Source organism: Anneissia japonica, unplaced genomic scaffold (genome assembly GCF_011630105.1).
Source record: "Anneissia japonica isolate Jap-2015-1 unplaced genomic scaffold, ASM1163010v1 scaffold4054_len1135799_cov195, whole genome shotgun sequence".
Lineage (NCBI taxonomy): Eukaryota > Metazoa > Echinodermata > Crinoidea > Comatulida > Comatulidae > Anneissia > Anneissia japonica.
The window spans coordinates 1,119,773-1,132,063 of record NW_022694605.1 but is presented as its reverse complement, the minus strand read 5'-3'; the positions used below and the strand labels follow the sequence as shown (position 1 = coordinate 1,132,063).

The 12,291-nt window shown below is 34.7% G+C and overlaps 1 protein-coding gene across 1 annotated transcript in view; it reads left to right on the top strand.

Moving 5' to 3' along the window:
- The window catches only part of LOC117101122 (lysosomal alpha-mannosidase-like), a 19,229-nt gene extending 8,738 nt beyond the window's left edge, over positions 1-10,491 (top strand). Inside the window, exons 12-23 of the mRNA XM_033241012.1 lie at positions 660-776; positions 1,638-1,764; positions 2,570-2,634; positions 2,868-3,077; positions 3,234-3,352; positions 5,315-5,416; positions 5,524-5,611; positions 5,942-6,022; positions 7,457-7,684; positions 7,932-8,081; positions 8,737-8,860; positions 9,922-10,491. Of these exons, the coding sequence (XP_033096903.1) occupies positions 660-776; positions 1,638-1,764; positions 2,570-2,634; positions 2,868-3,077; positions 3,234-3,352; positions 5,315-5,416; positions 5,524-5,611; positions 5,942-6,022; positions 7,457-7,684; positions 7,932-8,081; positions 8,737-8,860; positions 9,922-10,016 (1,506 nt within the window). The 3' untranslated portion in view covers positions 10,017-10,491. The remainder of the gene's footprint in view (positions 1-659; positions 777-1,637; positions 1,765-2,569; positions 2,635-2,867; positions 3,078-3,233; positions 3,353-5,314; positions 5,417-5,523; positions 5,612-5,941; positions 6,023-7,456; positions 7,685-7,931; positions 8,082-8,736; positions 8,861-9,921) is intronic.
- The last annotated feature ends 1,800 nt before the right edge of the window (positions 10,492-12,291 follow it).

Sequence of the window (12,291 nt, the reverse complement as noted above, 5' to 3'; positions counted from 1 at the left end):
GACGTCGTGCCAAAGTAAATAAACTCCGGAGCACGCGATTGGTCAAATAGCCTAGGCAACAAACCTCTCATTAATATTCATTTTGAAGTCTTGCTGGTTACGTCATTCAGCTGGCTGCAGCTTTGTTTTGATTTCTACGATCGGACTACGATCGATAGCGACAAATAAACATGCCAAAAATGCTCATATTTTGTAATAAATTGCACTATTTTGGAAACGGGGGATCGTTTTCTGGTTAAGGGGGTTCGCTGGCAAAAGGGGGGTTCGCTGAAAAAGGGGGGTTCGCCCGAACCCCTAAAAACCCCCCTGGCTACGGGCCTGGGATACTTTCCTACTAAGGGGACACTTTCAGCCAAGAGACAAGGGAAAGTATACCTTTTAACATGACACCCTATTATTAATATTAAGTATTAAGAATACTCCTTTTTTGGCCCAGATGGTGCCCCCTTAATAGGAATTTTACCGTATTTTATATAATTGATAGCTTGTAACAACAAATACACCTCAAGACTGAAGAAGATATATCGATGTTAAAAACTAGCAAAATGAAAAACCAGAAAGTAAATATATCCTTATTTTACCCATCCCTTTTTATTTCTTTTTCATAACGTATGTTTTTCAAATTCATAAAAGAAATTTACAATGTATTGCGTTTCTAGTTTGCAGTGATGGCTTATAATCCAATTGGGCGAACTGTTTTCCATTATATACGTGTTCCTGTGAATGGCGAACATTTTGTTGTTGAAGATTCTGATGGAAAGCTTATTAAAAGTGAAGTGAGTATTTTTAAAAATATTTAATTTGGATAGGTCTTAAATTTGATTTGCCAATGCGAGTGACTCAGTTTCTGAACATGTTCGTGGCTTCAAAAACGTGAGAATTGTGATTGGTTGAAAAAGTTTATTTCAGTCTGCCCATAAGCAAATATGGAATATAAGATTAGGCCATTTCTTTTCGGCATCTTGGTACCCAGCGATTTATCGGTGTTTTACATGTCGCACTTATATCCGTCTCCAAATTGACTCACTAGTTGGTGGCTCTGTCCAGAATGAGAAGAAAAATAGTAAAGGACTTGTGGCAAGTCTACTTTTGTCAGTATGCTGTGCTTTATTAGCTTCCACCTTGGATAAGCCTTAGTTCTACTACCATCCACTGCTATGTTGGTAGTGCCACTTCTAGGAAGGATGGTAAGAGTTTTTTGGCAGATATATAAATATACAAATAAAAAACTTCATTTCTGTATTTGTTCCATCTCAGATAAGATAGTGTAATACATAATCGAAGTATCAAAATGCATACCCGACACGTCTTGGAAACAAATTTAGGACCATTGAATAGGTAGCTCTTTAGTTTTGTTTGAATGCTGCAAGGATGTCTCACAAACATGTAGTGCTAATAGTTGTATTCTGCAACTTTGGGAAAGCAACAGAAGGCCCTATTACTGTAGGTCTTGATGCATGATCTTTGAACTGTTAATATTGATGTATTGGTTGTTGATTGAGCATCTTACATAATGGGACTTCTGGTGTTGAGCAATATAATGCAAAATAATATTGCTGAGAGCTGCAGTGTATGTGAAAGTTAAAATCGTTAATGTGATGACCAGTGTAGTTGATGTACAGTATTTGTTTTTTCAGGTTTCAAGTGTCTCTGCAAGCACCAAAGCGGTGAGACGCAACCGAGGTAATGCAACGAATGAGCTTGTGTTCCTGGCAACCATCCCTGCCATTGGCTACAATACATACATTGTATCTAAGGCAAAATGTAAGAACCTCTTTACCTTTTTCTTGTTTCAACTTAAATCAAAGAGATATAATGGATATCCAGTCTTTTGATCTAATTTTTGGGACACATTCATGAACAATTCGGCACTTATAAACAAAGCTAGCAGAGGGAGGGCTAGAGCAAAGACGTCAGATATTAGAATGTTACGCATTTTGTGAACTTATTGTCACAAGTGACAAATAGCACAACATAGCGCAAACTGAGCGAGTGTCATTTAATGGTACGCCATAAGCAGGGCAATTTCGACCCCAGAATTTGTGCACGTCACACAGTGGCTATACACGTTTGTCATACAACTAGAAAAGGACCCTTTTGTTGAAGAGCTATGCCCCTGTTACAATGTAGTGAGTAGAGCCAATGTGTGCCCGACATTTTTGGAAACGTAAGTGTATGTTTGCGGAAGTTCTTGACACGTTCGACATACAGTACATGTTATTTGTTAGATGTTCGCAGAAGTACGCTGCGGTCGATTTTTAAATTTTGGATATGTCCAAAATTTTGGGTGTGTAAGAACAGATTTTGGCTGAGAATTTGAGCGTATTTTAGTGTATCTGGAATTCGCCAAATTTTGAGAAAAGCATTCTGTACACTAGGCATAAGACAGGCTTAACGGAAGAGTGTTTTTATCGTATTGAAACCTTATTTATGTTGAAATTGAGTTATATTCATGAATAAGTAGAGATTACTTACCGTCCCAGATGCAAGGAAATCAAATAATGATTATAAATTAATGTATTCCTATATCTGAGCATTTTTAGCAATAAATCTTTGTCTTTCTTTCAAGTTGGCCTTAGCAAGGCGAAGAAGGAAGTATTACCATCTTCAACACCTATATTCATAGAAAATGAAGTAAGTTTAGGATTTTAATTATTTTAGATTTCATTAGAATCAGGAAAATTGCTGTTTAGTGAAAATTGTCTACTCTCCAAACACAAGAAGTTCTATCATTTTGCTCATAGCCAGGGGCGGACTGAGACCCACATAATTACCGGTCCAGTAATTAAACTAGAGGCACTGACCCACAGGGAACACTTGTTTTTTTTTAAACTAAAATCAACTACTGTGTGTTTTGTTTTTTTCAGTACTTGAAGCTTACTTTTGATAGTGAGACTGGCTTATTAGACTCAATTACAGATATTAACTCTAACCTGACAACATTGACTAAGCAATCCTTCTACTGGTACAAAAGCAGTATTGAAATGCAAGCTTCTGGTGCATATATATTCCGACCTGACAAATCTGTTCCTACTGAGATCACTCAGAGCAAGACTGTTATCACTAAAATATCTAAGGTAAATTTCGTTTCTCAATTGATTTATTTTTCCAAATGTTAACTTAAATTTTTTCCAGGTTTTATATAAATTAAATATAAACTGGTAAAATTCATTCAATTTATTCAAAATTTTTAATCTGCTTCTCAATGGTTAATTTTTTTATTTGACCTATAGGGTGACCTTATTCAGGAAGTTCATCAATACTTTAGTCCATGGCTAACCCAGGTCATAAGGTTGTATAGTGGTCAGCAACATGCTGTGTTTGAGTGGACTGTGGGCCCCATTTATTTTGAGTAAGTAACTTTCAGAGAAATTATTTGTTCTTTGTATTTTATTTAATTTACCATTTTTTGATACTGATTGAGACTTTAGTGATTGACGTATTTTTTGCTCTTCTTCTGTGCATATTAATAATGCAAATGTTTCTGATAAGGTGAAGAGGCATGCCCTTTTAAGCACTTAATGATCATCAGTAATTGTTCTTTTCATTTATCAGTACCTTTTCACTAAAGAGCTTAAAATAACTTTCACTGTACTGTAGTTGGTATTTATTTGCCTTTCAAGTCTTACCCCGGTATTCTTAAAACAAACTTTAGTCATAGTTCGAGTCTAATTTCGACTAGTACTATGACTAAATGACGCGAACCTTGCCTAAAATGATACCTCCGCAGGTCGATTATCTTAGTCAGCCTAGGGTCAGGCTAAATCGCCGACTTGAAATATTTACCCTGCTAAAAACATGCTTTTTGTAACTCACGATAAAGTGAAACGTATAAAAACGATTGTATACACAGGTCTGATATATCTTCCGTGTTTTAAACAAAAGAGACATCAAGTTTAGCTTCAAAAAAGAGAAATTAACATGTTTTGCTAGCCAGATGCGATAGTTCCTTATTTGCACGGAATCCAATCGCGTTGTGGTCACGTTGCTTCACCATAACAACAACAAAGATGGAGCTGCCCTCACTCGGGCTCAACTATAATAGTTCTTCAAAGAAAGCAAATTTCTAGTGACTGTTCAAATTCTCTATTGTTATACGTTATAAGCGGCAGCTTAATATTCATCCCCGTTCCCAGATCTCTAAAATTTTGTCTGCTATTAAAATGAGCTCTTTTCAGTAGTTAGTTTGATAGTCGTTGCTTGCCAGCCGTCTTCAGCTGAACTAAAACTAGGACTTGATTTAGTTAGAACAACTACATTGTTTATGAATACAAATTTAAGTTGAAGTTGCAACTAGGACTAAATAAAGTTCTAGTTTGAAGTTCGACTAAAGTTCATTTTAAGAATACAGGCGTAAGATATCTCATAAACATAAATATATTACATAGAAATTATTTTAAAATTTTGAGAAGTGTCTTTCAGAAAATTATTACTATGCCTGAGAGCAGTGCTTAAAGGTAATAACTTCTACCTACGTGTAAATATTTTTCATTCGATACCTGCAATATGTTTTCTAAAAATGCTTTATAAGACAATAGACTTCCTCTGCCACCCACCCTTTGGATTGCTAAGGTATCAAATTTACAGCATAATCGTAAGTAAAAGTGTGAGTTTGTGGGACAACACCTTATTTGTGGGATTGCTCAGTTGTTCTTTATCCTTTCTTTATTGTCAAAAGAAGATGACAAAATACAATCAACCGGGTGGTTGGACAGGAACTCTAAAGCGTACCTAATCATTATTAGCATAACATCTTCAACCACCTGGCTTCACAGAAATACAATGTTTTTACAAACATTTTTCATATTTTCTACAAAAATATATTTGAAAACTTTTGCGTTTAACAAGAGTTATAAAGAACTTACTATACTATACAATGTCCTTAGAAAAATACAAAGGTAAAAATGAATAAATGTAAGCATTTAAAACATTTTTTTTAGTTTTTTTAAATATATAGGTAACACCAGATTTCTACTTAGCCATAGATTTCAGCACATAACCTTGTTGGTGGAACCCCAACCCAACAGTTCAAGTATTATTGCAAAGTATTATATAATTATGTGCACACAGAAATGAAGAAAGAAGTCTTGGAAATTGCTGAATAACAGAATAGTGGTGGCAATTGGTTCTGCCATAGTGATGCATAAATCTAATTAAGGGTAACAAAGGCAAAATTATGTACACAGGAACCGTTAGGTTTGATAGACACACTGGAAAGGCCCCTTGTCATTGCATCTAGCCTAGCATAGGTACTTTCTACTTGTCTATTTTGAGATACACCCATTTCTTATAAATCTTTGTTTTCTTCTTAAAGAGATGGACTTGGAAAGGAGATCATAACACGGTTTGACTCTGATATAAAATCTGGGAAGAAGTTTTACACAGATTCAAATGGAAGGGAAATTCTAGAAAGAATGTAAGATTTATATCTTAACTAATTTGATGATTTTTTATAGCCAGACTGTTGCAGTATAACAGGCTATAAATGTTCTAAAAATCTGATTTGGTTTTTCTCCCATCCAGTAAAGATCACCGTGAGAGTTGGTTATATAATGTCACAGAACCAGTTGCTGGGAACTATTACCCAGTTAACAGTCGTATGTACCTCAAGGTAAGGTTTTATGTTGCTTAGAATAGTGTTCCTTTTTGCTTCTCTATCTTGGCATTAGCATGATGTTTACTTGTCCATGTCTTATCTTATGAATCCATGTTTAGGATCATAAATAATGCTAATAAAGTCAAACCAATCAATACTGCAAGTCTACAGGACTAAAGGGTTGAAGCTATATGTAAAAGAATCGCATTAACACGATCTCAATGTGAAAACAATGTTGGATAGGATGTTGTTTTGTAGATTTATAGCCATTTACCATGGTGGTTCTTTCAAGATCACTGAAAAAAACATGATACTAATCAGTAATTTTTCTAATATCCAACACAGGATGAAAAACGACAATTGACAATATTAAGTGACAGATCACAGGGAGGAAGCAGCATGAAAGAAGGTTCCATGGAAATAATGGTAAGTACTTAGCTCCCAACTCATTACTAAATTGTGTAAAAAATGATAATCCATTCAGCTTTAATGAAGCGTAGGGATATCTTCTCATACTTCCTAAGCAAACAAATTGTCAGGTCTTCCAAACTAAAATCCATAATGATGGAACCAAACGGACGCAAATTGATGAAAAATACAACACATTTTAAGAAAAGAACTAATGATGACAAAATTTAAAAACAAGTTCTATACCATTCATTTAATTTACGCTAATGTTTTAACTGTGTGAACAATTATTTAGTATGAATATTAATATTTAATTAAAAATACAGTATAGTAATTGCTGACTTCATGTTTATAGTCTGCACTCATTTACAAGCATAGTACAGTACACCGAGTCACTTGGTGGTAGTGAGACGCAATGATGCAACTCCAGTACTGAACATGTTATACCTGCTAGAACAGGGCATGTGCTCTGCATGCGACCACATCACATTCGTACGATGGACTTAAATGACTCTACAACGAGCAACTAAAAAGGAGTGTGGGCTAAAATTATATTTATTACCTCCCAACCTTTCATTTAACAATGACAAAATGATTTACCTTATGACGACGAATGTTTGGGTTATAGCGGCTTTACAAAAATTATCATTAGTGGGGAAGAAATGCAAATGAAAGGTGTGACAAAAGAAGTAATGGTAGTGGATGAACCGCCAGATCGTCATCTTTAAAGTTAAGGAGTAACTGAGTGTGCGTGAAAGCTTTTGGAAGGAGAAAACTATGACGTGTGACAGAACCATGTTCAGTAGAATCATGATAGAAAAAAGAAAAAAAAATTGTAGGGTGGAAACACAAGTGTGCGGTGTAATTTCTTTAATTAAATAATATTTAATTATATACAATGAAATTTTGTCACTGAGAAAACAGATAATGATGTCAAACTATTGTATATACATGGAGGCTTAAGTTCATGATCAAAACTTCTTGCCAGGTTTTGGTATGTTGGTCCCTGGGTTGCTGGGCTGCGGCTTGGTGCCTAGCATCGTAAATAGGCCGTGAAGTAAAAAGGTTGCGGAACACTGAACTAGACTGTCTCTATGCTAAAAGCTGAAGATAATTTTATGTCAGCATTGAATTGCTTATTTAAAGACTGAACCAATTTATCTAATTCAAATTAGACAGTTCTTATTTCAGTTCTTTAATCAATCAATTACACTTTTTGTAATGCTTCATATATTTTTAAAATTTTATATTGACAAATTTATTTTTTGTGAAAACTATAAAAGAAACAGATTACTTAGTTAGAACACTTTGATTTCTATTAGAAATCTTTATTGACATGCTGCTTGGGGTATTTTCTTTTTTACATGTTGTTAATCACTCTGGCTCAGGTTTAATTATTAACATACCATCGTGTCATCACTGCTTAACCACTGTCTTTCATTTTTTTTATAGGTCCATCGTAGAATATTGAAAGATGATGCTCGTGGTGTCGGTGAACCACTTAATGAAACCGGTCAGTTTGGAGATGGTTTGATTATTCGTGGCAAGCACTTTGTTTTGTTATCTCCACCAAATAAGTCAGCTAGTCTTCATCGTCAATTAGCTGAACAGCTTTATATGGCACCCTCACTATCCTTTTCTGAAGCTTCTGCTGATTGGCCAAAAAAGTATAAGTTAAATGTAAGAAATATTCTACTATATTTTGAATATTTCATTTATTAAAATATAAATAAAACTGACATTGAGTTTTTATTTAATTTTTGTTGATTTGAATTGTCTTGTGATGTTTGTGTCTACATTTTATTTCTATAAATAATAATAATAATAATTTATTATTATTTTTATTATTACACTTTTTCTTCAGTGGCACATTTTTCAATAGAAGGTACAAGTCAGCGAACAAAATAATATGTTCTTTATATTTCAGGGTTCCATGTTGCAAAGTGTTCTTCCTCCAAATATTCACCTTTTAACGCTTCAATTGTGGGACAGCAGCACTGCACTTATACGTCTTGAACATCAGTTTGAATGTGCTGAAGATCCAAACTTGTCACAAAATGTTACACTTTCCCTAAAGGCAAGTGCTCTCATTCAGGGTGAAAGTCACACAAATAGTTGTACAGTTAAACCTGCCTAAGTTCACTTTGCCTAACTCAAATAATTTCTAAGTCGATCTTATTTTACACACCAAATTGTCATGTTTATTACTTAATTAACCATCTGTGTAAGTCTAATTTTATCCAAGTCTTTTCAATGCCATTTTGGATTTGACTTAGGCAAGTTCAACTGTATCCTCTTGGCAGCAAATATAATACAATTAAAAAAATGAGGCTTCAGGCAATAAGAGTAATTCAGTGTTCACATATTCAATAGGATAAAGTGAATGTGTATTGATTATATTTAAAAGATAGAAAGCACTTAGAAAAGATAGAAAACACTTTAAAAATTAGTAATTACTTCAACTTTGATTAATAATAATTATACATCCACAACACATTATACATGTATTTTATTTTATTTTATTGTCACTACAGAACATTGCATTCTGCCATGGATATTTATGCTATACAAATCCTTGATTGATTGCCATTGCTATTACTGTACTATTGCTTTTAATAAAACATCATTCAGTAATTTTATATATCTTGTTGAAAAACATGGAGGTGAACAAATGTCTCCATAATTAAATAAAGTTTTTATTATCATTATTATTTATGTGATTTTCCCCATAGAATCTCTTTGTACCGTTTGATGTTGTATCTGTGAGAGAGGTGACACTGTCAGCCAATCAGTTTGTAACAGATGCTGAAAGGTTACAATGGAAAATCGAAGACAGCGATCAACCAACACCATCCAGTAAGTTGTAGTTAATTTTTCAGAAGATGTTGCTTTATGCTCTATTTTAAGTTCGGTAACATGCTTCTTAAACTAGGTTCAGGAGTGATGACAGTGGTGCTATTGGGGAGAGCAGGGCCTGGAATGTTCTCTGATTAGAAAGTTTATTATGGTATGTAAAACCAAACGATGGTAGTCGTTATAACGAAAAAGTGTGAAATGTGTACAGGGACGGATCCAGAGATGTCCAAAAGGGGGGGGCCGAAATTTGGGCCGATCGAGACAACAATGTCCTAGGGGGTCCGGGGGCATGCCCCCGCGAAATTTTTGTGTTCTAGACGCCCGAAAATAACATTTGAGGCGTTCTGGGCTATCATTTTTTTTTCTTTCTTTTTTTCTTTTTCCCTTTTTTCCCTCCCAAAAGGGGGGGCGGGGCCGGGCGCCCCCCCCCCCCCCCTTAAATCCGCCCCTGGTGTAAACTAGAAATTCTGCTTTATTGCATCAGGACATCCAGACAATGTGATATGCTTGGAAAGTTTTCACCATGATTTTCCTTGATGAAACAGTTCTATGAAGAGTAATATGTTCCCTGACAGTGAGCAAACTGTATATTATAGTCTGTTCTGTTTCATGCCATTGGGAAACACATGGTAGAATTCCAGTGTCTTAATCCAGTATCTTAATTCTGGTTGAAATGTCACGATTTTTCTTCAGAAATATATTACAAAGCATTTTGCAAAGCAAATCTATAATTAAGCATGCCATCAGGTGCCCTTCTGTGTGTTTATATATAATATATATTTTGTTCAGAGGGTTGCTTGAGAGGCAGACCAATCACTGATCTCTATGTTGATTCTTGACCATATTAAATGTTTGTATTTTGTATTATTGTTATTTTCATCAGTTATGGTCAATAAATGTACCGTATCTGAATTAAATTGAACCAAAGCAAACACTCGCTCATTCATCATAGACTTGATTACAGAGCATTATGGGTTCCATATGATGAATTTTCTGGCTGAAATACAACATATATATAATATAGTAAATTGTTCAAATTGATTTTTATATTTTTTTTGCAGACAAGAAACCTGTGCCAGTTCCATCAAACACTTTGGATGTACTCTTGACACCTATGCAAATTAGGAGTTTCCTTGCAACTATTCGACGTCATTAGGCCAAGATAATAATTCTGTTTGAATGTCGTGTCATTTTGGAGGCTGATATATGAGAATCTGTACTTCTTGAGTATTTAAGTTATTGCATTAGATCATAAGAATGTATTTATTGGTGTTACCCTGGTACTGCATATGCATGTACAGCAATTTCCTTGTGTAATTCTGTAAATATTTTTGTTTGTACAAAGATTTATCTGCAAGAATAACCAAATCAAGATATGGATATCTCAGGAATATAATGTAGAAAAATATTGTTTTATTTATTTTATATATTTGTGTATTTATTCATTTTTTTGTTATTTATTTGTACATGTATTTATCCATGTATTTATTTTATATATCTATATATTTATATTATTTTTTTGTGTATTTCATCTAATTAATTTCAAGCAACAATGTGCTAATAAAGTTAAAAAGATAATTTCCACCCTTGCCATATTTATGATTTATCAAGAATAAAGTAATTTGGCTTTTGAAAAAAAAAGTTTTGTATTTTTTTTTTTCTTTTTTTTTTACACTAGTTCAATCGGTGGGGGGGGTTGGGTGGGTGAGGGATGGATTCCTACAGATGTAGGTTAGGGGTAGGAAAGTTTAGATGGTAGATTTTTGGAAATGACACTCTTGGACAAATTTTCAATAATATAATATTCCTTTTTTCCCAATTTTTTTTATAAATTTCAAAAAATGAGTAGCTTTATTTGAATCCTCCACTGATCTGCAGTGGTTATGGCTTTGTTAACAAATTTATTTTTATATTCTGCACACACAGTGAGGCCCATCAGCACTGACTTGGATAACTATTGATAATAAAATATTTAAAACATGCAAATATGAATTTGCGGGAGATGTGTTATTTCCGGGACATTTTTCCTGTACATATACGCAAATCGCCATCTCTTACTCTTTTTTAAAAACAATTGAAATCACATCTCTTTGACTCAGCTTACTTATTATTTCTTTCTTGAGTGGGTCATTTCCAGGAGTTGGCACAGTGATCCTGTGAATTATGTTTCTGTAGGGTCGGTCGGCTGGCCTTAAAAGTGCGGAAGGACGGCACACTGACTCTTCACGGCACCTGGTCTCGCACCCACTTCGCTAGCCTGGGTTCCAGGCCCCAATTTTAGGTTACTCACTCTTTATTGCACTTAGTGCGCGCCATACCTAATTTTTGGCGTCCCATACCCGATTTCTTTTTTTTTTCGAATTATTCCGTCTATCTCTAAATCAAAGATCTTATAAACACAAGATAGCGTTCTTCGCGATTTACGCGTAACAAATATAAGCGTCGGTCAAGGTTCAAAAGTTTCCCACTTAGCAAGAGGGCGCCATTCATGCGCTATTACCAAAGATCTTTGGCTATTACCGAAGAGAAAAAGTAATAAGTTTTGGAAGAGGGCGTCCTATCTGTTGCCATGGATCTGAGATGGTTCCTGTTCTGCTGTTCACAGGCGGTGTACTGTATGGTCAGATCAGAGCGGTCAAGGGTCAAAAGTTTCCAATTTAGCAAGAGGGCGCCATTCATGCCTTATTACAGAATTTGCACGCGTAAATCGCGGAGAACGCTATTAGGCCATGGGGTGAAAATCCTAACGTTCAGTCCCGTTCCGAAATTTTCCTAATACTTTCACTCATTATGATAATTATTATAATAATATTTAAAAGCACCAAAAAAAAGTTCGACAGTCAGAACTTCTGCAAATACGAGAAAATGACGTTTAAACCTACACCGCTGTATCGCGGTGTGTTTTCCGACGACCAGCAGCCTAGGAACGTAATAAAACGGTAATTTTCTTAAAATTGCAGAAGATATTTTTGTCGAACTTTTTATATTTGATTCAATACATATTACTTAACTATTGTAGGCCTAAATTTTTTATTATGAAAAGATCGGAACGGAATTCGTTTTCTAGACGTCTTTTGAGCTTCACCCCATGGCCTATATCTTGTGTTTATAAGATCTTTGCTCTAAATTAACTTTCTCGTTGGTGGCGCTGTCCAGAATGAGAAAAATAATTTTAAAAACATAAGAGTCTACCACTTCGCTTGCTTGCTTCACTTTCAAATGATCTTGGTATCAGAGTGAATGACACGTGGGTAGGGGGATTATTCTGGGCTGATGATGTTGTCTTATTAGCAAATAATGAGCATGAAATGACAAAGATGCTCAATCTTGCAACATTATTTGCTAAAACATGGAAATTAAATTTTAATTTCGACAAATCTAATATTCTAATTTTCGGAAAAAGAATTGATAAAGAAAAACAATGGAAGTTA